The 26,719-nt window shown below is 45.2% G+C and overlaps 1 protein-coding gene across 3 annotated transcripts in view; it reads right to left on the reverse strand.

Moving 5' to 3' along the window:
- Positions 1 to 5,886: 5,886 nt before the first annotated feature.
- The window catches only part of FLI1 (Fli-1 proto-oncogene, ETS transcription factor), a 161,181-nt gene continuing 140,348 nt past the window's right edge, over positions 5,887 to 26,719 (reverse strand). For all 3 annotated transcript variants that reach the window (XM_060250838.1, XM_060250837.1, XM_060250839.1), the window contains exons 6-9: positions 16,988 to 17,053; positions 13,460 to 13,522; positions 12,354 to 12,401; positions 5,887 to 7,560 (exon numbers count right to left, since the gene is read on the reverse strand). In XM_060250838.1, the coding sequence (XP_060106821.1) occupies positions 7,031 to 7,560; positions 12,354 to 12,401; positions 13,460 to 13,522; positions 16,988 to 17,053 (707 nt within the window). In that variant the 3' untranslated portion in view covers positions 5,887 to 7,030. The remainder of the gene's footprint in view (positions 7,561 to 12,353; positions 12,402 to 13,459; positions 13,523 to 16,987; positions 17,054 to 26,719) is intronic.

Below are 26,719 nucleotides of genomic sequence, written 5' to 3' on the forward strand. Positions count from 1 at the left end.
CTCAAGAGCTGTTTCTGTCAGAGCTCTCTCAGCTCCACCTACCTCACAGAAGAAGAAGAAGAAGAAGATATTGGATTTATAGCTCGTCCTCCACTCCGAATTTCAGAGTCTCAGAGTGGCTCACAATCTCCTTTATCTTCCTCCCTCACAACAGACACCCTGTGAGGTGGGTGGGACTGAGAGGGCTCTCACAGCAGCTGCCCTTTCAAGGACAACCTCTGCCAGAGCTATGGCTGACCCAAGGCCACTCCAGCAGGTGCAAGTGGAGGAGTGGGGAATCAAACCTGGTTCTCCCAGATAAGAGTCTACACACTTAACCACTACACCAAACTGGCTTTCTACACAACAGGGTGTCTGTTGTGGGGAAGGGAAAGGAGATTGTAAGCCACTCTGAGACTCCTTCAGGTAGTGAAGGGTGGGGTATAAATCCAATCTCTCCTCCTCCTCTGAGAGACCACTGAGGAAGTCCAGGGTTGCTGCACAGAAGCAGGCAACGGCAAACTACCTCTGAACATCTCTTTCATGAACATATATGAACATATATGAAGCTGCCTTATACTGAATCAGACCCTTGGTCCATCAAAGTCAGTATTGTCTAGTCAGACTGGCAGCGGCTCACCAGGGTCGCAAGCTGAGGTTTTTCATGCCTATTTGCTTGGACTCTTTTTAGTTGGAGATGCCGGGGATTGAACCTGGGACCTTCTGGGACCTCTACAACTGAGTCACCGTCCCTCCGTTAAAATCCACTGAGAGGTTGCCATAGGTCAGCTGCAGCTCGACAGCTCTTTCCACCACCAAATTGAATCTGGTGAAAGTATATTATTTCTCTCTCTCTGATGAATCCCGCTATGTTGTCCAGAAACAAAAGGTGTGAATTTATGGGTTAAAAAAAGATTTACACAAGGTAGACTGTCATTTCCTTCCTCCTCATAATGGAGGGAAACATTTCAAACCTCCCAGTTCACATTCCGAGTCACAGAAGCAAAACCTTGTGCTAAAGGAAGTCTGATCTGGCTGTTATCCCAGCTAGCGAGCATTCCACACGTCGTGGCATCAGATCTGACGGGATTGTTTAAACCGGTTAAGGGTACAATATACATTTAATATTTCCTCCCTTTTCTCCCCTTGACTAATGTGAAAACAAGAAGGCGTTAAGACAGGAAAAGCCTTTACATTTTTAAAAAGACCACAGGAGCCAGGAAGTTCATTGTCAGAACTGGAGGAAAAAAGATTCTTTGGTGTATAAATATTAGACTATGAGTCCACAGAGTCTCATATGTTGGTTCTCTAATGGTGGCTAATGCTAGATTTCGGGAGAGGGGATTATGTATTATTATGGGCACATTCACCTGATCATCTAGTGTGGTCTAAGAAGGAAGCCTTTTCAGTCCATAAGTCAGCCAGCAGGAAAAGGTATCTGAGAAAGGGGTCTTTTTGACCCTCAAAAGATTAAAAAAAGGTATAGGTAGTCCTCTGTGCAAGCACCAGTCGTTTCAGACTGTGGGGTGACGTTGCTTTCACAACGTTTTCATGGCAGACTTTTTATGGGGTGGTTTGCCATTGCCTTCCCCAGTCATCTACACTTTCCCCCCAGCAAGCTGGGTACTCATTTTACTGACCTCGGAAGGATGGAAGGCTGAGTCAACCTGAGTTGGCTACCTGAAACCAACTTCCACCGGAATCAAACTCAGGTCATGAGCAGAGTTCAGACTGCAGTGCTGCAGCTTTACCACTCTGCGCCATGGGGCATCTCAAAAGACTATACCTCCAAAAAATGTTTGTTGGTCTCTAAGGCACTACTGGAATCAAATCTTACTGGTTGGGAAAAGACTGTATGGTGGGTAAAGCTCATGGTTTGCCTCAGGGGTGGAATTCTAGCAGGAGCTCCTTTGGATATTAGGCCACACACCCCTGATGTAGCGAATCCTCCAAGAGTGTACAGTAAGCCCTGTAATAAGAGCCCTGAAAGCTCTTGGAGGATTGGCTGCATCCACAGGGTGTGGCCTAATATGCAAAGGAGCTCCTGCTAGAATTCTACCCCTGATTTGCCTACACAAGATGCCAGCTTTAATGCCTGCACCTCCTGTGAACACACAAAGCTGCCTTTTGCTGAATCAGACCTTGGGTCCATCAAAGTCACTATTGCCGGCTCAGACTGGCAGTGGCTCTCCAGGGTCCCAAGCAGAGGTCTTTCCGATGAACTTCTACCTGATCATTTCCACTGAGATGCCAGGGATGGAACCTAAAAGAGCACTCATTTGCATTCAGAAGGTCTCAGGTTTGGTCCTGCAGCTTCTCCCATTGCAAGTCTTTTGGAAATATACTCTGAGGATCTGACTGGATCCACATGTGCACCACAAAACAGCATAAGTCCAATGGTGGCAACATGGCGCAAACATATCTGCTCTGTCAGCAGAGGATGGAACAGAATGTGATGCTCAGTTCTGTGATTCCTTTCCCCCCATTTCCCTACCACTCTTTAACAGAACACGCCTGCAGGGGTTGCAATTTCTAGGGGGGAATTGGTATGGAGAGAAGCAACATATAACCTTTTGTCCTGCTTTCTCACTAAAAATCACTACCACAAGCTGCTTTTCTCCTACTGGGAAAGCCTATGGGTATCCATAAATCTCTCCCCTTCACCATAAAAAGCAGCTGGCAGGGAAGGGGAGTATTTTTACAAGGAAAAAAGGGAGGAGGAGCTCTGGCTTCAGTCTTCTCTCCCTTCCATCTCATGCCATTTCCACATGCTCCTCAACGGCTAATCTTAGGAACTTCCTTCTGGTTCTTTCTCTTCAGACTCTAAAATGATGCCATGCTCTCTCTGCCTCTACTAAATAGACCCCTAGCTAGAATTTTTATCTCATCTTCCCTGTCACAATTTGGCTTCCTGTATCAATAAAGAGCATCCTTTCTTTCAGGGCTGATCCAGATTTTGGGGGGATCCCTGAGAACTCCCAGAGGTTCCCCTCCTTCTCTAGTCACCACCAGGCCCCCGCTCATGCCTTCCTATCCCACCCACATCCCCACCTGCCTGTGGGTCTTTCTCACTGACTGTATGTCCTTTCCTTGCTGGTACTTTCTATAAGCATTCTCCCTCACCTCACATGCTGCTTCCTTCTATTGAATCAGATTGATCTTTGGTCCATCAAGGTCTGTATATTCTACTCAGACTGGGTGTGGCTCTCTGAGGTTTTAGGAAGAGATTTTTTCACATCACCTACTACCTAATCCTTTTAACTGGAGACGCCGGGGATTGAACCTGGGACTTCCTGCATGCCAGGCAGATGCTCTGCTGCTGAGCCATGGTTTCTCCCCAAACTATATTTGGTTCTTAGGAGGGGCAACAGTGTGAGGACTTCTAGTGTCCTGGCCCCACTGGTGGACCTCCTGATGGCACCTAGGTTTCTGGCCACTGTGCGACACAGAGTGTTGGACTGGATGGGCCATTGGCCTGATCCAACATGGCTTCTCTTATGTTCTTATGTTTTCAATTGTGTTAATAGACTTTCTTATATAAGCTCTGTTGATCTCTTGCTCTGAATTTTGACCTAGTTTGGCCCTTTGATTCTAAAAGGTTGCTGATCTATAAACTAGTAGCTTTGAAAAAAATGTGGTCTTTCTTTCCATGCCTTATTTTTTCATGGTGAATTCATTGACAAAATGGGAGTGCCCCTCCCCTGATCACCTCAGTAATCATGTGGAGGCAGAGAGTGGGAGTCAGCATGTCCATGCAATAGCTGGCCCATGGAATGAGTAAGACAGCCAGGGTGGCATAGTTGTATGAGCAGTGAACTCTCTTAACCTGGAGAACTGGGTTTGATTCCCCATTCCTCCTGCCCATGAAGCCTGCTGGTGACCTTGGGCCAGCCACAGTTCTCTCAGAACTCTCTCAGCCCCACATCCCTCACAAGGTGCCTGTTGTGGGGATACAAAGGGAAGGAGATTGTACACTGCTTTGAGACTCCTTAAGGAAGAGAAAAATGGGGTCTAAAAACGCACTCTTCTTTTTCTGCCCTGCCACCCCATATGATGGCTGATGGGTCATCTGTATAACACAACCATGGCTCTGAGCATGTGCAAAATCCATCTCTCACAGCTGTGGATTTTAAGGGATATTCAGTCATGGTGGATAGGTTATTTTTCTGATCTTCCTCACTGAGCAGCTCCTGGTCCACTTCTGGAAGTATGGATTGAATTAAACTCATATTGAATTAAACCTAGCTGGAACTCATTTGCATATTAGGCCACACCCCCTGAGATCACCATTGTTTCGCACAGGGCCTTTTAAAAGAAAAAGACTAGCAGGAACTCATTTGCATATTAGGTCACACCCCCTGAAGTCAAGTCAGCCAGAACTGCATTCCTGTGTGTTCCTGCCAAAAAAAAAAAAAGCCCTGAACTCATTGCTGATTAGTTTGAAGGAGTTCAGAGTTGAGCAAAGGCTAGCTTGCAAACTACAGATACTTCTTTCTGATGACAAACATTTGTGGTTTTGCCCTTGTGTTTTGGAATAAACGTTTGACTAGAAAACAACAACTGTGCATTTGGACTGCAACCAGAACTGCTGGAAGAGATTTCCATTTTAAGGAAATTGCAGCCTGCTAATTGTTTGTTTTACTATCAAATTGGTGGCATGAGCCTTGGAGTTATGGGGTGGGACCCAAAGCCTGAGAATGTCTTTAAAGATGTCTTTCCACTCATGGAAGTATTCCCCTGACAGGAAGGATCCCTTTCATGAGAAGAAATTCACCTTTGGATCCAAATCACTGTCACCTCATAGCTCTGGTCAATAGAGTTTTAGGGTCTGCAGAAAGATTATACAGGTCCCTTTGTGCTGGGACCCAACTCCAGTTAATCATAACTGGGGTGGGTTTTGTTTTGTTCTTTTGCACATATATTAGGGAACAGAAATGAATCAAGAATCAACTAAAAGAGGAACCAACATGTGTTTTGTAGGTCAGCCCAAAGCATTAGCCTTAGAAGGATGCAGGGCTTTTTTTGAGCAAGAATGCACAGGAATGCAGTTCCAACAGGTTTGGTGCCAAGGGTGTGGCCTAATATGCAAATGATACCCCACTGAGAAAAAGCCCTGCGCAAAACAATGGTCATGTCAGGGGGTGTGGCCTAATATGCAAATGAGTTCCTGCTGGGCTTTCTCTAAAAAAAAAAGCCCTGGAAGGGCGTAACTGTGTTTTGGACTACACTGCTAATAACCTTAAGGAAATTTAGGGCATATCTATGACACAAACTTACACTGGTTCAATAGTGAATCCCTTTTCCTGCATGCTTTAATTTGGTGAGTAGAGCAAGAGATTCTGATAAAGGCCTCACACCAGCCTCATCAATCTACAGTTCGTTGTGGGGAAATGAAGACAGTTTAAGTCAGGGGTCTCCTCTTTGAGTCTGTGGGCCCCTTTGGAATTCTCTACACTGGGTGGTGGGTGCCGGCACCAAATGGTTGACTCAGGTAGTGGAGCCACAAACACAGAAAAGTCTGAGTGTGAGGGAGAAGGGAGTAATTTAAAAGATACACTAGGAAAGAGAAGTGAGAGAAAAAAAAAACCAACCATGTGGTAGCAGCTGCTGAAATAATGTTATTTGAATCTGCCTGGCCAATTAGAACCTGTGATGGGCAAGATTAGTGGCCAATTAGAACCTGTGATTGCCCTGCCTGGCCCCACCCACTTTCTAAAAACTCTTGTTGGCACCACAAAAGGTGTCAGTCAGCAAGCACCGGCATGCCTTGGGCATCACCTTTTTAAAGCTGTTATAAAACCAGTATACATTTGTAGCGTATCTACACCTTTCACTTCAGAACAGACCATCATTCTTTTTAGAACCGAGGCATTTTATATTTCCCCCCACAGAGACGTTACAGGCCTGTTTTCCTTTTTTTAAAATCTTTTATTTTTTAGCAAAAAAATTACAAAGCTGAAACCCAAATGTACAGATAGAAAAGATGTACAAATTAAATTTTAAAAAACCAACAACGGATCTGATAGTAAAAAAAAAAATCCCCAAAAAACCAAACAACTTGCATTTGTGACCGAGGTCAACTCGTTTCATTTTTTAATCTTTTTCCTAACACTGTGAGATATAGGTAAAAACATAACTCTGCATAATTTATACAGTAAACTGCCTTCTGGTTCGGTTGACCCTCTGAGTGGCTGTCTGACAAACGCACAGCGTTCGTGAATCGGTTGTGTTTTTGCGACTCCCGGCACTGAAGCCAAGCGTTGGGAGCAGCTGTCATGTATTCGAGTCCTATTTTGCATTCTTAAGAATATCTGCCCTTGATGCATTGTGATTTCCCACCCCGCCTTGGTCTTGGATGTTCCTGGAGTTGTGTGTCACACACACAACATAGCACAATGCTCTTGACAAGTCCCTTCAATGCCCTTAATAGTCTTAAAATATACGTATTTATTTATATGAATATATTTATATATATGTATTTCTTTTTTTTTTCCAGTTGGGTGAACGAGCCTTCACTGGCTTCAAATGCTTAGCTTCCAGTTGGATCCACCAAACCAGGTCCTCTCCAGACAACGTTTGGATCTTCCTTCTGCTTCCCCCAAACCGGAAAAAATATTTGCCATTTTGTCTGGGGTGAACAAACATTAATCTTCTTAAGACCCTTGGGTCTCTTTATTTCCCTTGACTTTGACTGTGCTTCCCATCATTTGTTGAGAGCTGGAGTGATGATCACCACCACAGATCCGTAAAGCACTCGACTTGGTCCAATAGAGGCTATAAGGCTTGGAACCAAAATAGAATATGTAATTATATATAATACTGGCCCATCAGGAAATCCATCTGCCCGTTCGAGACTGAAGAAGCAGAGTTACAAAAATAAAAAAAGGGTTTACTCCAATATTAATAATAATAATAAAAATAATAATATCCAGTTTTTCAGCTATTCTCCCCGACAAAAAGATGGAAGTCCACCAAGAAGTCCATAGATCTATCCAAAAAGGGAAGAGAACATCCAATTGGACTGAGAAAGGCCACAGAAGGTGAACAGCAACTAGTAGTAGCTGCCTAAGTGTGATGGCATATGGGAGTTTGGATGACGCGGTACGTTGGGATTTGGGTATATGCTTCCCGTGGGGGAAGTCCAATATGGCGACGCAGCTCCAAAGAAACTGGAGGAAGTGACGGGCATAGAGGAAGGATGTGGAGGCACAAAGTTCACTTTCTGCTGGTGCGCGTGATATGAAGGCATGTAAGGCAGATCCGATGGATACTTGTACATCGACGACTCAGTCGGGTGAGGCTGAAGAGCTTGAGCAATGCCGTGAAAGTCAAATTTATAGGCGTACCTCTTGCCGTGTACTTTGGTCATGATGTTCTTGTCGTAGTAGTATCGGAGGGCTCGGCTCAGCTTGTCATAATTCATGTTGGGCTTGCTCTTGCGTTCTCCCCAACGCCTGGCCACCTCATCGGGGTCAGTCATCTTGAATTCCCCATTCGTTCCTTCCCATGTGATGCAGCTGGCGTTGGAGCTGTCCGACAGTAACTCTAGTAGAAACTGCCATAGCTGGATCTGTCCGCTCCCTGAAAGAGGACAAAGAGAAAAGACAGTAACATTCTGGGTAGTTTTGCTACATTAGTCGAGGGCAATGAAATGCTACTGAAAATCATCTCTGTCCACAAACCAGCTGCTGGGTTTATGACATGAAGGTATCTTTTCCTAGATAATGGGGGATGTGGTGACTTAGTATTACATTTATGTAGTTACTTGATTAAAAGGCAGTGTTCTCTCTAAGCTGAGTTAGTGTGAGCTAGCTCAGAGATTTTTAGCCTCCAGCTCACACATTATTGTCTTAGCTCAAGAAAAATGGCCCCAGAGCACAATAATTTTTGCAGTAGCTCACAGCTTTATTTTTTATTTTATTTTTTATTTATTTATGATTTATATCCCGCCCTTCCCACAAAAGTGGCTCAGGGCGGCTCACAAGAGATAATCAAACATAAAATTAAACTAGCATTTAAATATATAAGCATTTAAAACATTTAAAACCTTAAAAACATTAAACATTACAACAGTATGTATAACAGGAGTCTGGTAAAGCTACATTTAGTTTCTCATATCAGTTAGGTGTAAGCTAGCTGGAAGAGGGTTGTCTTACAGGCCCTGCGGAACTGAACAAGGTCCCGAAGGGCCCTCACCTCCTCTGGTAGCTGACTCCACCATGTAGGGGCCATAACAGAGAAGGCCCTGTCCCTAGTAGATTTTAGGCGGGCTTCTTTTGGCCCAGGGATAGCGAGAAGATTTTGGGTTCCCGATCTCAGTACTCTCTGGGGAACATGTGGGGAGAGACGGTCCTTCATGTAGGCAGGTCCCAGGCCATATAGGGCTTTAAAGGTAATGACCAGCACCTTGTACTGAACTCGGTATATTACTGGAAGCCAGTGCAGAGTCCGAAGACCCGGCCGAATGTGCCCTCATCTTGGGAGGCCCAATAACAGCCGGGCCGCGGCATTCTGCACCAGCTGCAATTTCCGAGTTCGGCACAGGGGCAGCCGCATGTAGAGGGCATTGCAGTAGTCCAACCTCGAGGTGACCATAGCATGGATCACTGTTGCTAGGTCGTCGCGATCCAGGAAGGGAGCCAACTGCCTTGCCCGCCTAAGATGAAAAAACACGGACTTGGCAGTGGCTGCTATCTGAGCCTCCATCTTTAAGGAAGGCTCCAATAGTACCCCCAGGCTCTTGACCCTGTCCGCCGCCATTAGCGGCGCACCATCAAAAACTGGCAGGGGGATTTCCCTCCCCGGTCCCCGACGACCCAAGCAAAGGACCTCTGTCTTCGCAGGATTTAGCCTCAATCCACTCAGACTGAGCCACTCAGCCACGGCCTGTAATGCCCGATCCAGATTTTCCGGGGTGCAGACCGGTCGGTCGTCCATAAGCAGATAGAGCTGGGTGTCATCAGCATACTGGTGACATCCCAGCCCATACCTTCGGGCGATCTGGGCAAGGGGTTGCATATAGATGTTGAATGCCAGTAGCTCACAACTTTAATACCAGTAGCTCACAAAGTAGAATTTTTGCTCACAAGACTCTGCAACTTAGAGGGAACATTGTTGACAGGCTTATTATTTCTTTATTTATATTTTGTATGCTTCTATTCCATTCTTTCCTGTAAACAGGCTCAGGGGGGATCACAACATAAATTAAATAACAATTTTAAAAAACCTACAAATTAAAGCTAAAAACTATACAATAAAATTAACGTAACCAAAAAACCCCACAATAAAATAAAGTATATTTTATTATACCCCACAACATTCGGGCTCCTAAGTCAGCTTCATTTGCATCAATAAAAACACCAAAAGCATGCCAAAAAGGCAGATAAGACAGTGTTCCATTCAGTTTCTTATTAGAGTCATTGACCAGAACATTTTAGTCATCTAGAACAACCTTAAAAGTACCTTATAAAAAGTCCCACAAAGAATCTGCATGTTAAGTTTTGATGACTTGAGGGTTGTAACAGTAAAAAAAAGAATGTAAAAGATTACTATTTAACCCTTTAAACCATTAAGCCAGTGACGAATACATAATAGCAGAAACTGTAAACCGTGGATCACTAAAATGATATAAGGATAGTGATAAAGTGCAGTGCCATCCTCTACTCAAAATCCTACCTGGGTCTACTTAATGGGGCTTACTTCCAGGAATGCTTTCACACATGTTGGAGAATGCACATTCAATATACTTTACTAATAATTTGCAACCAGATCTTCTTGTGTAAAACAGGAAAATCCGCTTGCAAACCATCACTAAAGTGCATCGTACAATGTGCGTGAAGGCCTTAGGGTTACTCTGGTAATCACTTCAAACCCTCACCTGGTAAGCTCAGGCTAACCCAAAGAAACTAAGCAGGGCTAGCCTGGTTAGTACCTGGATGGGAGGCCACCAAGGTATTGCAGGGCTGCTACGCAAAGGCAGGCAACAGCAAACCACCTCTGCTGCTCTCTTTCCTTGAAAATCCCAGGAAGGGTCTCTATGAGTTGGCTGTGACTTGATGGCACTTTACACGTACACAATCACTTAGAAACTCATAGCTGCAAAACCAATACAAAAATCACAGCTGTTTCACAAAGTTTCCACTTGGTGCTTGAGCCTAAACAGGTTCCATGTGAACCTCAGAGGCACCCACCACAAAAGAGGCCCCGTCTGTGATAAGCTATCTCCAAAGTCCAGTTGACAAGAAGAATGTTATAACTTTTCCATTGGAGATCTAAGAAACTGCTTCATGTGTATCAAGACTCTCTGACTGATTTCCCACTAGCCTTATGCCGCTCTCACGCTCCTCTTCTCCACAGAGGAGAGTGAGAGCGAGGTGAGGCTAGTGAGAAATCGGTCTCTGTGTTCATTTGGGGCAGGGTAGTGGCTACTGGCTACTGAAGAAGAAGAAGAAGAAGAAGAAGAAGAAGAAGAAGAAGAAGAAGAAGAAGAAGAAGAAGAAGAAGAAGAAGAAGAAGAAGAAGAAGAAGAAGAAGAAGAAGAAGATGATATTGGATTTATGTCCCGCCCTCCACTCCGAAGAGTCTCAGAGCGGCTCACAATCTCCTTTACCTTCCTCCCCCACAACAGACACCCTGTGAGGTGGGTGGGGCTGGAGAGGGCTCTCACAGCAGCTGCCCTTTCAAGGACAACCTCTGTGAGAGCTATGGCTGACCCAAGGCCATGCCAGCAGGTGCAAGTGGAGGGGTGGGGAATCAAACCCGGTTCTCCCAGATAAGAGTCCGTACACTTAACCACTACACCAAACTGGCTCTCCACACCAAACTGGCTGAGTTATGGAAGAGAATGTCCCAGTTCCAATTCTGCCCCTGCAGCAAACTCAAGCAGGCATCAAGCAAAATCCATGTTCAGCACTCCCAGAAACTTTGTAAACTAAATTCTCAGGCATGCAGGGTTTGATTCTTGCCGTCATCCCATCGCTATTTCCCAGACTCGATATCACCTTGAAAAGTCACTTTTTACACAGTGGGAATACTCATCCCTAAAGCTGTTTCAGGTCAGGAAAATGGCAAGTTACATTAAGAGATGGGTCTGGCCCCATATTTTTCTCAGGTGGTTTTGCTTGAGCCAGTGCGAATGTAAATCTTTTTTAAAGTGATTTTTTTGAAAAAAAGAAAATGGCATTGGGGTGGGGGCTTAAAAACTCATGCTGTGGTCCAGTCTGAATCAAGCGCCTTCTTCCCTTAGAATTTACTTTTCCAAATTGCTGGAAGTTCTGCACGTGGAATTTGACTCTGAAGCTCAAAGACGGGAGTTACGCTGCAGTGACACTGGCCTACAAGGTTGTTTTAAGAACAATAAGAAAATACTGTACATGAAGTGCTCTGAACACCTCAAAAGCACTAAGTAAAAGCTTAGCAATTAAAGTTAGGTACTTAAAGTACATTGGATGAGGTGGGATGTAAATTTACAGAGCAAGGACAGACTGATCTGGTGAGTTCAAGTAGGTTTCAGCTAACATGTGTGCCCCCCTGCAGGAAACTCCACATTCAGAATATAGCATATGATAATCATATCTTTATTTCATTGAACAAAGAGACAGCTATAAATAACTCCACAAAATATAGAATTGTAAAGTATTGATCAAACAGCTCAAAGAGACGTGATGGAGATCATGTATCTCCATCCAAACACAGAATGGAAACAACCACCTCAGTTTGCCTCAGGGTCAAGCAGGGAAGAGAAAAGGGGCTTACACTAATCAAAACCAGGCTCCTCACTTAAGAGATTCATATTTCAAAGGGGAAAAGATGTCTTTTTAGAGGACACATCTTTCCCCCTGCAAAACGCTTACAGCAGAGTAAGGGAGCCAATTCTGATCACAGTACTGAACCCAAATAGAAGCAGAAGGGTTAAATCCGCTCCCCACCCCATGGTTCCAAGGCAAATTGAGGATTCATAAGCTTGCAACTGGCATTTTACAGACAGACAAAGATGCATCATCTTCATTACACCTGTTTGAGTCCTAAGAAGAAGAAGATTAAGAGCATGAATGATGTGTAATTTCTCACAGTTTAAAACTTGAAAATCTCCATTTTGGTTTCATTTCTTCATTGTGCAATTTGAAATTGTAAATCTCTATTAACGTATTTTGAGTTTCCCTACAGCCAGTCCCCTCCATAAACTTTAATATCTGTAATGCTGCCTGCGCATCAATAAATCAACATTAACCATATCATACACATTAAAGAGAGAACAAAAATGGCCGACAAAGATATAAAACAATATAAAAAGAAACTAAACAGGGAATATTCACCCATTCCCAAAGACGAAGCTACCTTGCAGGTCGGCGGCACGCTGACCCCCATAGACTCACCTGGGTTAGCTAAACGGCTGCTGGTTGGTCCTAAAATCTGGTAAGGGTCTGTGTAAGAAGGGCCAAAAGAAAATGAAAATGAGACATTACTAAGCCTTGCGGCACAAGAGGCAGGACAAGGCAAATGTAATTTAATTTTTAATGCCCACTGGGATGCTCTTCCTGCCACCTACGTCAAATATTTGAGAAGTTTCTATCTGATGTAGTCTGAAGAACAGGCCCCGATATAAAAACTAATAAAAGTATCGAATTCCTTAACACCATTATTCAGAAATAAAGGTGCGCTTGCAAGTCCAGCCCTGCAACTAGGCAAACTACGCGATTGCCTAGAAGAAGACTGTAGATTTATACCCTGCCCTTCTCTCCGAATCAGAGTCTCAGAGCGGTTTACAATCTCTTACATCTTCTTCCCCCACAGCAGACACCCTGTGAGGTGGGTGGGGCTGAGAGAGCTCTTACAGCAGCTGCCCTTTCAAGGACAACTCCCCCAAGAGCTGTGGCTGACCCGAGGCCATTCCAGCAGCTGCAAGTGGGGGAATCAAGCCCGGTTCTCCCAGATAAGAGTCCGCACACTTAACCACTACACCAAACTGGCTCTCAAACTACATCAAACTAAGGCACTGGTCTTCTGGGGGTGCCAAACTGGGTGCCCCCATGTGACTTGGTGATGCTATAGTGCAGGGTGTGTGTGTGCCAGACGTTAGCCTCGCCTAGGGTGCCAGACAGTGTTGGGCTGGCCCTGCACACTTGAATCGTAAGTACAGTGAGAGCAGAGCATGAAGGTCACTGATCCTTCTCATGCCTAACATTTCAGACAGAGGAAGCAGAACTTGCTTCAGCTTCAGAACTAGCAGCCACGTTCCACAAAGTCACTGGTTGCTCACCCACCTGCTAGATCAGCTCTGCAGAAACCTTTATACACAAATCTGCAGTCTCATTGTCAAGAGTCAGCCCAGGTTCCCCCAGGTCCTAGCTTCCTCCCAGCTTCTCTGGCAGATCAACTGGAGTTGATCTGGTGGTTCCTACTTGGCTAATTGCCACCGCATATCCCACAGTGGGATACAGGCACACCCGTTTGCTTCATTCCACTTCCCGTGCAGTCTTACCTGGCTGAGGCCGCTGCTGCTCTGGGTTTTTGCTCACATTTTGTGTCCCTCCTAATGGTGGACCTATGAGTAATGGAGAAAAGGAATAGATTAAGGTGGATAGCCATGGCGATCTGGTAATAAGCTTTTGTATGCATGCATTCTTCTTCAGATACCTGTTTCTGAAGAAGTGTCTATGTACATGAAAGCTTATACCCAGAATTAAACTTTGTTGGTCTTAAAAGTGCCCCTGAACTCAAACTTTGTTCTAGATAAAAGGGAAACATTCTAAGCAATGTTCCCTCTAAGCTGCAGAGTCTTGTGAGCAAAAATTCTACTTTGTGAGCTACTGGAATTAAAGTTGTGAGCTACTACATAAATTATGGTGCTCTGGGGCCATTTTTCCTAAGACAAAAATGTGTGAGCTGGAGGCTAAAGATCTGTGAGCTAGCTCACACTCACTCAGCTTAGAGGGAACACTGATTCTAAGTCAGCTGTAGGCAAAAGATGAAGAAAGGATGAAATACATGTTCAGAATGGTGATTTAACTGGAACAATTCATATGTCTTTATTTATGCATACTTCTTTCTGTATTCGGAGTTGTTTGCCTCTGGCCATATTATCTCGGGGGTAAGTATGGGGCTCACAATGCCATAGAAAGTTAAAGCGAGAATTTTTTTTTTTTAATCTTAATCTTTGCTGCCCTTCAGGAAGTGCTTGGGGAGCATTGCTGGTAGGTGTCCTTACGCCATTCCCAGCTCAGATAGCACGGCTGCTACAGATGGTCTCAGAGACTGCTACCAACTATCACTGGGGTGATGGGCAGTGTTCCCTCTAAGCTGAGTTAATGTGAGCTAGCTCACAGATTTTTAACCTCCAGCTCACAATTTTTGTCTTAGCTCAGAAAGGATGACCCCAGAGCACACTAATTTATGCTGTAGCTCACAACTTTAATGCCAGTAGCTCACAAAGTTGAATTTTTGCTCACAAGACTCTGCAGCTGACAGGGAACATTGGTGATGGGACTTCTCTTCCAGACTGCTGTTCTTAAAACAGCCCTAGCTGCTCCTCTATCCTCCCTAGCATCTGCCAGAGTTGGCAGAAATCCTCTCCAGAAATAGTCACAGATATTTAGGGGCTACACAGTGCCTGGTGGAGACCCCCCCCCCTTTTAAAGGGAAGTCTGCTAATACAGTTCTTTGTAAATACATGGACCTGCCTGATATTGAATCACATTGTCGGTCCATCAAAGTCAGTATTGGCAGTGGCTCTCCAGGGTCTCAGGCAGCACCTAGTCCAGGGTCTCACAGCACCTAGACTCTGGACCTATTAATGAGAGATGCCAGGGATTGAACCTGAGATCTTCTGCATGCCAAGCAGATTTCTATCCCTGAGCCACAGCCTTCTTGCCTCTTCTGGAAGAACAAATGATGCAAGGCATGAGTTCTAAGCTTGGGATATGTAACTGGGACATGGTGTGAGAGCAAATCTAACCTCAAGGCTGCGGGAGTGGTGGTGGTGGGAATCTAACCTCTACTCTAGCCAGCTTTCAGCATAATTCACAGATTCTATTGCATCACCATGGTATTTTCTCCCCTACTGAAATACAGTCAAAGGGCTCCTTAACCTTCTCCTCCCCAGTACAAGCAATGGCTCTTTCAGAGTTCTTCCCTTATGCATAAGAACATAAGAACATAAGAGAAGCCATGTTAGATCAGGCCAATGGCCCATCCAGTCCAACATTCTGTGTCACACAGCGGCCAAATATATATATATGTATATATATACACACACACACACACTGTGGCTAATAGCCACTGATGGACCTCTGCTCCATATTTTTATCTAACCCCTTCTTGAAGGTGGCTATGCTTGTGGACGCCACCACCTCCTGTGGCAGTGAATTCCACATGTTAATCACCCTTTGGGTGAAAAAGTACTTCCTTTTATCCGTTTTAACCTGTCTGCTCAGCAATTTCATCGAATGCCCACGAGTTCTTGTATTGTGAGAAAGGGAGAAAAGTACTTCTTTCTCTACTTTCTCCATCCCATGCATTATCTTGTAAACTTCTATCATGTCACCCCTCAGTCGACGTTTCTCCAAGCTAAAGAGCCCTAAGCGTTTCAACCTTTCTTCATAGGGAAGGTGTTCCAGCCCTTTAATCATTTTAGTTGCCCTTTTCTGAACTTTCTCCAATGCTATAATATCCTTTTTGAGGTGCGGCGACCAGAACTGCACACAGTACTCCAAATGAGACCGCACCATCGATTTATACAGAGGCATTATGATACTGGCTGATTTGTTTTCAATTCCCTTCCTAATAATTCCCAGCATGGCGTTGGCCTTTTTTATTGCAAACGCACACTGTCTTGACATTTTCAGTGAATTATCTACCATGACCCCAAGATCTCTCTCTTGGTCTGTCTCTGCCAGTTCACACCCCATCAACTTGTATTTGTAGCTGGGATTCTTGGCCCCAATGTGCATTACTTTGCACTTGGCCACATTGAACCGCATCTGCCACGTTGACGCCCACTCACCCAGCCTCAACAGATCCCTTTGGAGTTCCTCACAATCCTCTCTGGTTCTCACCACCCTGAACAATTTAGTGTCATCCGCAAATTTGGCCACTTCACTGCTCACTCCCAACTCTAAATCATTTATGAACAAGTTAAAGAGGATGGGACCCAGTACCGAGCCCTGCGGCACCCCACTGCTTACCGTCCTCCACTGCGAAGACTGCCCATTTATACTCTGCTTCCTATTACTCAGCCAGTTTTTGATCCACAAGAGGACCTGTCCTTTTACTCCATGACTCTCAAGCTTTCTAAGGAGCCTTTGATGAGGAACTTTATCAAAAGCTTTCTGGAAGTCAAGGTAAACAACATCTATCGGGTCTCCTTTGTCCACATGTTTGTTCACCCCCTCAAAGAAATGTAACAGGTTAGTGAGGCAAGATCTTCCCTTGCAGAACCCATGCTGAGTCTTCCTCAATAACCCGTGTTCATCAATGTGCCTACTCATTCTGTCCTTGATAATGGTTTCTACCAACTTTCCCGGTATTGAAGTCAGACTGACTGGCCTGTAATTTCCCGGATCTCCTCTGGAACCCTTTTTAAAGATGGGGGTGACATTTGCTACCTTCCAGTCCTCAGGAACGGAGGCAGATTTCAATGAAAGATTACAGATTTTTGTTAGAAGATCCACAAGTTCAACTTTGAGTTCTTTCAGAACTCTTGGATGTATGCCATCCGGACCCGGTGACTTATTAGTTTTTAATTTGCACTTCAGCTGATTGCTCCCACGAGTAAGCCCAGATACAAGCAACAGTGAACAGTTAAAGCGCCCCAAGGAAGATGCTTGCCAAAGCCTCTACTGCTGTGCATGGTGGGAGTGAGTGGGTTAAAGAGCCCTTTGCCCGCATCATGGCTAATGTGAGAATGAATGAGGGAGGAGTCCATGTTGTCTCTTTGCCTTATTAGCACCTGGCTCCTGTCAAAACTTAACTGCCAGCCCATCTAGGCAAAGAAGGCGTCTTGTTGACTCACTTTTGTTGTGGCTGGAATTCATGTTGTTGCCCCATCCCGATCTCCTGACAGCATCGTAAGAGGCATCTAGTAAAAGGAAGCAAAACAAGAGAAGGGCAGCAGTTGTGTCACTGAACACTGAACATGGGAAGCAGAAAAGCAAGACACTGGATCACTTGCACGGCCAGCTGCAAAAATGTGCTTTTATATTTTCATGCAATATACTGCAGCAAACCTTTTTTGTTAGTGTAAAAGGTGGACATCGCTTGGGAGCTTTCGTATTCTTTAAAAGTCAGGGGACTGCAGGGAAGCTACCCAAGTGGCTTGTAAACCAAGATTTTTTTATAGAGTTATGAACTGGGAAAATGCCAGCTTTAAGCACCAATATACACACAGCATCTTTTGCAGATTTTCAACAGGAACCATACTGGAAGGGTGGTGTTTTCCAAGACACCCGTTCAAGGATCAGCTGGCAGGTCATTTGTTAAAATAGATTAAAACATCCTTATGCCTTTGCCAAATTGCTTCAGCTTTATAATATTTGCAGCATTCAGAAACCAAGAAAGTTACCATTCTTCAGCCAAAGAACTGCAAAGGAAGGCTCCACTGTGGAAAATGCTCAATTAGAATTCATTCAGAAGTTGATAAACTTAGGAAAGATCACAGAGTTACCAGCCTCCAGGTCGGGCCTGGAGATTTCCCGCTTTTACAGCTGATCTCCAGGCTACAGGGATCAGTTCCCCTAGAGAAATTGGCTGCCTTGGAGTATAGACTGGATGGCATCACATCCCTGCTGAGCTCCCTCCTCTCCTCAAACTCCACCCTCCCTAGGCTCCACCACCAAATTTCCAGGAATTTCCCAACCCCTCATATTCCTTCGTCACTACAGCTGTTAATCACTTCAGCAAAACTAGGAAAATTGCGTTATCAGCAATTACTGATATTGCAAGTGGTTTCTTTGCTTTTCTTGATGTCGTCTGATTTTTACATTATTGCCTCTCACTTTGTATTTCCTGCATTTCATAGTTCATCTGCCTGCTGTTCAGCAAAGAGAAGAGAGAGGAAGAAAGAGATTGGATTTATATCCCACCCTTCACTACCCAAAGGAGTCTCAGAGCAGCTCACAATCTCCCTTCCCTTCCCCACCCCACAACAGACACCAGGTAGGTGGAGCGGAGGGAGCTCTGACAGAAACTGCTCTTGAGAGGAACAGTTCTGTGAGAACTTGTGACTGACTCAAGATCCCGTCAGCAGGTGCATGTGGAGGAGTGGGGAATCAAACCCGGTTCTCCCAGATAAGAGTCTGCACACTTAACCACTACACCAAGCTGGCTCTCACACCAAGGCTAGTTCCTTATTTTGGGCTGCTGTCTGCCCACCACCAGTCTGTCCTCATTTCTCCCTTCCCACCGTCCTGCTTGTGCATCCATCTTCTGTTCAAAAGCCTTTCCACCACCTGATATGTGGGAGGGGGGTAGTGGGTCCCACTAGAAGCCCTGGGCCTTGGCAACTGCCCCACCCTAGGGTATGCTTATGCCAGCCCTGATAGCTAGCTAGACAGACAGACAGAAAGATACTCTTTCAAGCTGGGGACCCATCTCCTGCACCCAACAAAGCAGGATCTTATTCACAAATGTGTTTTGTTAGGGGAAAAAAAACTTTTGCTCTTTTAACATATCACAAGACTGCACAATAACTTTCCCCCATTAAATATTGTTTCAGTTATCTTTTTCTCTCTCTCTTTCTCACCTATCAATTTGTGTGTGTGTGTCTTATTGTTTGTCCTTGGCTGCTGCAGGAGCAGTTAAGTGACACAGTCTCCTGTTTCTTGGAGGTTTTAAGAGATGATTGGCAGCTGTTGATATGTGATATCAGTCTTTGGACTAGAGGGGCCCTTCATTTCCTGCAAAATTACAATTCCATGCATGTACAGGAGACCCGGGTCATCCTAAGAGACCTGCAACCCACTTCGATAGCGCCGATACATCCATCTGGCTTAAGATATTCAAAGTGAGACAGAAGTCATGCACAGTTGCCTTATTTTCTCCCACCGGGTGGGATAAGAACTTAATTTATATTGCAGTCGTGTCTTTGGGAAGTGACTTTTTGAGACCAAGGTGAGAGGCAAAGCTACAACTTTTATGTGGGACACTCATTTGGAAGAGGGTAAAAAGCAGGATTCCAGGGAAGACTGATCTCAGGAAAAGAGTCCAAGGGGAAACTGCACAAATCTCATCATTTTGTCTTTTAAGAATTGTGTAAGATGAAGTACTGGAAAAATAGGCTTGGATGTCAAATTAGCATGCAGGACTGGATCAAGAGCAAGCAATATGCTTAAACACTGAAGTCCACGTTGAAAACAGACCCATGTTTCATGACCAACATTAGCATTCTTGCATGCAAGTAAATGTAATTGGCATGAATGGGAGAAGCTACCCAATGAAGAAGTTGCATTTTCTGGCTAAATTAGATGAATGTTGCTAACTGCATATTTAGTCTGCACAATGGGTTGGATGAACCTCAAAACCAAGATCTGGAAACAGCCACCCCGTTCACATGTTAGCAGGGAATGCACGTACATTCTGCCTGCATGTGGGTTCATCTGTTTGTAAGAAAGAGCCAATGGGCATTCACTTTGCAAATAAAACTGGGGACCGCACCACACCCTCGGCTGTGTGTGCAGTGATTGTTACATGAGAATGACTCAACACACATTCAAAGAACAACCAAGAATGGACTATACACATATTGTATGTGTGTTCGCTGCAACTTATGGACAGGACTACTTGTCTGGACCTGAGGCTGTGTGATCTCTTCCAATATGAGTCTCAGGATCAATGCTTATTCCTCCTTTGAGCATGGTGTGAAGGTTACAGTGTCAAGCTAGGCCCTTGGAGACCTAGGTTCTAATCCCTCACAGAAGAAGCACACAGATTCATCTGTAAAATGCAACCTACATGCTTAGTTTGCCTCAATTGACCTCAGGGCTGTGCAGGGAACAAAAGTGATGTCTTTTAAGAAAACAAGCTATTCCCTTTTAAAATGCTAACATCAAGCAGGAAGAGGAGGAGGAGAAGACTGCAGATTTACACCCTGCCCTTCTCTCTGAATCAGAGACTCCTATATCTTCTCTCCCCACAAAAGACACCATGTGAGGTGGGTGGGGCTGAGAGGGCTCTCACAGCAGCTGCCCTTTCAAGGACAACTCCTGCGATAGCTATGGCTAACCCAAGGCCATTCCAGCGGGCGCAAGTGGAGGAGTGGGGAATCAAACCCTGTTCTCCCAGATAAGAGTCCGCACACTTAACCACTACACCAAACTGGAGGAGGAGACTGGCTTTATACCCTGCCCTTTACTCGGGGTCTCAGAGTGGCATACAATCTCATTTCCCTTCCCCTCCCCACAACAAACACCCGGTAAGGCAGGTGGGGTTGAAAGAGCTTTTTTGAGAACTGTTCTTGAGAGAACAGCTCTGAGAGAACTGTGACTGGCCCAAAGTCAGCTGCTTGTGGAGGAGTGGAGAATCAAACTCAGACCTCCAGATTAGAGTCCACCATTCTTTACCACTACACCAAACTGGGATTTTATCTGGACAGAAGAAATGAATGGTGGTTGAAGGGTTAACCCCTTTCCTGAAGGGTGTGGAGGCAAACCGAGACCATCTGAGCTTGCATTTTGCAGTTTATGGAAGGGAAAAACTGCCTGATCCCTGTGTTATGAAGCACCATGGCTGACCTGAAGCTGGTCACTCTCTCTCACTTTAACCTACCTCATAGGGTTGTTGTAAGAACACAATGAGATCCATTTAAGCTGCCATGTACACACCATGAAGGAAAGTCAGGATAAAAATGTGATGGGGTGGATTCCTTTCGGATGTAAACAATACAGCATTGATAAAGAACAACAGCTTTCGATCAATTTCATCTGAAACCAATAATCTTGGCAAGGTGCAAAGGCTAACATCTAAGACTGGAAGGAATGACAAGATGAGCCATTTTGCTGATTCAAGAAGAACCAAGGATTTTTTTTTTTTTAAATAAACAACAAGAACAAAATCAGCCCATGAGCATAAGGTTGCCAACCTCTAGGTAGGGCATGGAGAACTCTTGCAATTGCAACTGATCTCCAGACAGAGATCAGTTTCCCTGGAGAAAATGCCTGCTTTGGTGGGTGGAGGCTATAGCATTGCCATGGGTTAAAGGGCCTCAGACCAGTGGTCCTCCCAGTGATTTGCAAGGAAGGAAGGAAAGGAAAGGTCCCCTGTGCAAGCACCAGTCATTTCTGACTCTGGGGTGATGTTGCATTCACAACGTTTTCATGGCAGATTTTTTATGGGGTGGTTTGCCATTGCCTTCCCCAGTCATCTACACTTTCCCCCCAGCAAGCTGGGTACCCATTTTACCGACCTCAGAAGGATGGAAAGCTGAGTCAACCTCAAGCCGCCTACCTGAAAACCCAGCTTCCACTGGGGATCGAGCTCAGGTCATGAGCAAAGCTTAGGACTGCAGTACTGCAGCTTTAACACTCTGCACCACGGGGCTCTTGAGCTCCCCCCTTAATCCTCATTGGCCAGAGACCCTGTACACAGCTCCGCCCTTTGCAGCCCCAGCTTGCCTGATGCCCATTCCCCAGTTCTTCCTCATGCATCCTTCACCTAGCCAGTCCCAAAGAACAGTCCTTTAAGGATACAGGCTCACTGCAGCATTATACCCTGCTCAGAACCTTCCCTCCAAAGTCCTTCTTCTCCAGGCTCCACCTCCAAATCCCCAAGAATTTTACAATCCAGAATTGGCACTTGGCAACCCTACCAAAGAGAGATGCTCCTAAGGACAGCATTACAAGCTCATTTAAAACAAATCCTCTAAATCTTGTGCGGAAGGAAGAAGAAGATTGTTGATTTATACTCTGCCCTTCTCTCTGAATCAGAGACTCAGAGCAGCTTACAATCTCCTATATTTTCTCCCCCCACAGCAGATACCCTGGGAGGTTGGTGGGGCTGAGAGAGCTCTCACAGAATCTGCCCTTTCAAGGACAACTCCTATGAGAGCTATAGCTAACCTCTAGGCCATTCCAGCAGCTGTAAGTGGCGGAGTGGGGAATCCAACCTGGTTCTCCCAGATAAGAGTCCGCGCACTTAACCACTACACCAAACTGGCTCTCCAGTGAGAGCCAGTTTGGTGTAGTGGTTAAGTGTGTGGACTCTTATGTGGGAGAACCAGGTTGGATTCCCCACTCCTCCACTTCCACCTGCTGGAATGGCCTTGGGTCAGCCATACTTATCACAGAGCTTGTCCTTGAAAGGGCAGCTTCTGGGAGAGCTCTCTCAGCCCCAACCACCTCACAGGGTGTTTGTTGTGGGGGAAGAAGATAAAGGAGATTGTGAGCCGTTCTGAGACACTTGACTGGAGGGCGGAATATAAATCCAATGTCGTAGTTGTCGTTTAATCCTCCAATGAAGTCAAGATAAAAGATCCTATTCTGTTTGGGAATGAAGAGTTGTGAAAGAAGTGCAAACTCTTGCCATGGGAAGCCCCACATGGATCTGTATATTCCAGCTTGTGTTGGAAAAGACTACGGGAGTGTTCTTAAAATAAAGATATAGATGTTGGCATGGAATTTTTTTTTAAAAGCCAAATACAACAAAGAAAAAAGGTTCAGGGAAGAGAGAGAAAAGAGAAAACGTGAGCTCATTTCCTTCAAGTATCTCTGCACTTCTCTAGTATGCGGCCTTTTAGGAAAAACGAGCATCCAATTTCTGTTGCAAAGAGACAAGATATATTTGCAAAAGATACCAAAAGGGATATGTTTGTGGACTTTGGCAAGCCTCTTCTTGGAGATACAAAAATAGAAATGCAGCCCAGGTGTTAGATTATATTTCCTACATATGAACTGTCAAAGCAGAGCAAAGGAAAATGTACTTATTTATACATCACCCCTGCCCTCCTCCAGTTTTATCCTCACAACAACCCTGTGAGGTAAATTGGTCTGAGAAGAAACGACAGGCCAAAGGTCACCCAGCCAGCTGCCAAACATTTGCATTGATCTATATCTCACTTTTCTCCTCAGCTGGGACTCAAAGGGACTTTTAGAACATTGTTCTCCCCTTAGGGTTGGCAGGTGCCCCCAGGCCATGAACAGGGGATGGGGGGTGAGTAGGGTTGCCAGATTCAGGTTGGGAATTCCCTGGAGATTTGGAGGTGGAGCCTGGGGCAGACGGGGACCTCAGTGGGGTACAAGGCCACAGAGTTCACCCTCCAGAGCATTCATTTGCTCCAGCGGAACTGATCTCTGTAGTTGAGTTGTAATTCTGGTGGAATCCCCAGATGCCACCTGGAGGCTTTCATCCCTATCTAGGGTTGCCAGGTCTGTGCTGGAAAATACCTGGAGACTTTGGGGATAGATCCTGGAGAAGGCAGGGTTTGGGGAGGGGAGGGGCCTCAGCATGATGCAATGCCACAGAGTCCACCTTCCAAAGCATCCATTTTCTTCAGGGAAGCTGATCTCTGCCAGGTGGAGATCAGTTGTAAAAGTGGGAGATCTCCAGGTCTTACCTGGAGGCTGTCAACCCTATCTTCCCTCCTCCATTTTCCCCACAATGGTAATCCTGTGAGATAGGCCAGGCAGTGATGGGGCCAAGGTCAACCAATGAGTTTCCCGTGGCACTGTGGGGATTTCAACCTGGATCTCCCTAGCCAACACTCTAACCTCTCCACCCCACCAACTCTTTTGCAAACCAATGCTAAAGAAGGGATATGACTTCCCCTACATAAACCTATTTGCCATTAAAGATCAGCTTCAGCTTGCTTTATGGGCTTTCTTGAACTGTGGTGACATTTGGTGAGTACAAAGCAAAGGGCCTTTTCTTGCTACATCCAAGTCTTGATCTGTTTAATTTTCATTATCAGTCCAGTTTGCATTATTTTCTTTAAAAATATGTGCTTAGATTTAACTGGCTGCTTTATTGCTGGTTGTTTTTTAAAGATTTTTTTTTTAAATTGCTCTTTAAAACGTCATTTATCTTCTAGCACTGCTTTTTATTGTACTGTTGATACTGCTTTTTGTTGTTGTTGTTGTTAGTGCTTTTCATTGCATCTTTTAGCCTTTGTAGGCCACACTTGAGTATCATGATAGAAGGAGCAGGGAGGAGAAACACACAGCAAATGAACACAGAGATCTTTTTAAAAAAGCTTTACAAAAGATGTCAGCCAAGAACAGGGTGCCCTTCAACTGCTACTTTTCAGCTGCTGCTTGAAAAAGTCAGCTTCTTTTTTAAAAAAATCAGAACTCTGGAGAGAGAAAGGCAGGGAAAAAAAATAAGAGAGAGAGAGAAGTCAATCTCAGGAGCAACTCAGGACAATGCTTAATCACACCTCCTACTTAGCTGTAATAAATTAAAAATGTAGGTAAAGAGGAATTTGGTTTTACTTATGAATGGTTAAGGGTAGGGTTGCCGGATCCCCAGTCAAGCCAGGGGATCCTCCAGTCTGGCCGGTGGGGGAAACCCCCAAACAGGGACATTATCGCACTATGTCTCTGATGTGATGATAACTCAGAAGTAATGTCATCATCAGTGATGCCAATGTCACACAGAGATGCTCTAGGTTTTGGGCAAACTCTATGGTTTTGTAGCAAAAAAGGCCAAAGTGTTTTTGCCCAAAACCTAGAGCAACAAGTGATGTTATCCTGCCACATGCGCAAAGCAGAAGACGCCTGGATTGGGTCCTCCTGCCAGCAGTGAGATAGGACCTGGCAACCCAAGTTTAGGAGTTGAACAGTGTCTAACTTGTATGCTAACCTGAACCATGAAGAAACATGAAATATAATAATTTTAATTAATAAATACATTTCCAGACAGCCTAAGGAAGGCTGCCAACCTCTACATGGGGCCTGTACTTCTATAATTACACCTGATTGCCAGACTACAAGGACCAGCTGTCCAGGAGAAAACAGCAGCTTCAGAAAGCAAACTCTAGGTATACCACAGGTTCTAGGTGAAATCCATCCCTCAATTTGACCACTCTCAAATCTCCATGAATTTCCCAGGCCAGAGCTGATAACCTCGTTTACCTACTGTGGTCTTCTACCACTCACTTCCTATTGCCTCTTGGAGCAGCAGAAGAAGATTTTTTTTTTAATGGCCACTCAGTCAATGGTGTGAACTCACTTCCTGTGGAAATCTTTGAAGTGACATTAGTCCTCTCTAGGAATTGCCAAAACCATAGAGTTTCTGCTGCTTCCTAGAGAGACCTGACATAACTTCTGGGTTCTCCCCGGAAGTGACATCATACCATCACCATTAACTACCCCCCCCCCCCAATATCTTCAAGCCAGGCCAACTTACATAACACTGTCTTTCTCCCCGTGCCACATGCAAAAGATTCTACAAGAAGCTAGCCGACTAGGCCTAGAATATGGGAAAGCCCCTGGAAATCAATATTTTTCAATATTAATAATTGAACTTCAAGACTGAAAGAGAAAATGCCACACTCAGACTGCCTAAGAGTAGGGTTGCCAAATCTCCCGCAGCCTCTGGTGAGGGATTGTTTTCGCATGTGCTATGTGCACACAGTGTGATGACATCACTCACAAGTGATGTCATTGCGCTGGCAATGTCGCACGCCAGCTGCTCTAGGAACTTCCAGAAAAACTCTATGGTTTTCCTGGACACACTAGCAACTTGGGAGGGAAAACTCTATGGTACAATTGGTACCACAGAGTTTTCCCTCCCAAATTGCTAGTGTGTCCCGGAAACCCATAGAGTTTTCCCGGAAGCTCCTAGAGCAGCCGGCACACAATGTCATCAGAGTGATGACATACTGCGAATGATGTCATTGTGCTGGCGATGTTGAGGGAGGATCCCTCCCCCCACTGGCCCAATGCAGGCCAGTGGGTTGGGAACCTCCAGGGCAGGGGAGCCCCCACCTGGCCTGGGAACTTGGCAGCCCTACCTAAGAGAGAGTCCTCAAGTTGCAGCTGGCAATCCTAGCTTACACTCACGGCAGGCATGGGTCTAAGTGATAAGAATGTCAGACTACAGTTAGGGAGAGACCCAGGTTCAAATCTCCACTTGCTATGGAAGCTCAGTGGGTGACACTTGTAACGTACTGAGACAGGAGATGTTGGTAGGGCACGTTACACGTTACAAGAGAGTGAGCACGCGGGCCGGGTCCCGCTTATATACATTCCCGGAACTTCTTCCCCGACAGGCCAGCCCAATCCTGGCCTGTTGAACTTCCCGCCGCTGCTGGTGATTGGCGGGCTCGCCTGGGTGTCCCCAGTCGCCTCCGCTGTCCGGCTACGCGGACTAACGCTATTGTGTCATAATGAAATGGTTGCTGTATTGCGTTATAACGAAATGGTTGCTGCATTGCGTTATAACGAAATGGTTGCCGCCTTATGCTATCGCAATACGCTACAACACTGAGCGAGTCATTCCTCTTCAGCCTAACCTGCTTCATGGGGTGGTTGTAGTGTGGATAAAATGGTAGAGGGAAGAATTAGGTTCTAATTTGTTTCAGATTCCAAGTGGGGAGAAACACGACTATACAGATCTATATAAAGACTTTTAATTGAACCCAGGACATTCTGCATGCAAAGCGTGTGCTCTGCCACTATATTATGGTCTCTCCTGTTACAATGAAGAGGGTTCTTTGGGTTGAGAAGATATGACAGTTTAATCAACTGAATTATTGCTATGTGGTGACATGCCCTAAGATGCCGCAGTCTGAATTAAGAGTTTAAAACAAGGGACA

Source organism: Heteronotia binoei, chromosome 12 (genome assembly GCF_032191835.1).
Source record: "Heteronotia binoei isolate CCM8104 ecotype False Entrance Well chromosome 12, APGP_CSIRO_Hbin_v1, whole genome shotgun sequence".
NCBI classification, from domain to species: domain Eukaryota; kingdom Metazoa; phylum Chordata; class Lepidosauria; order Squamata; family Gekkonidae; genus Heteronotia; species Heteronotia binoei.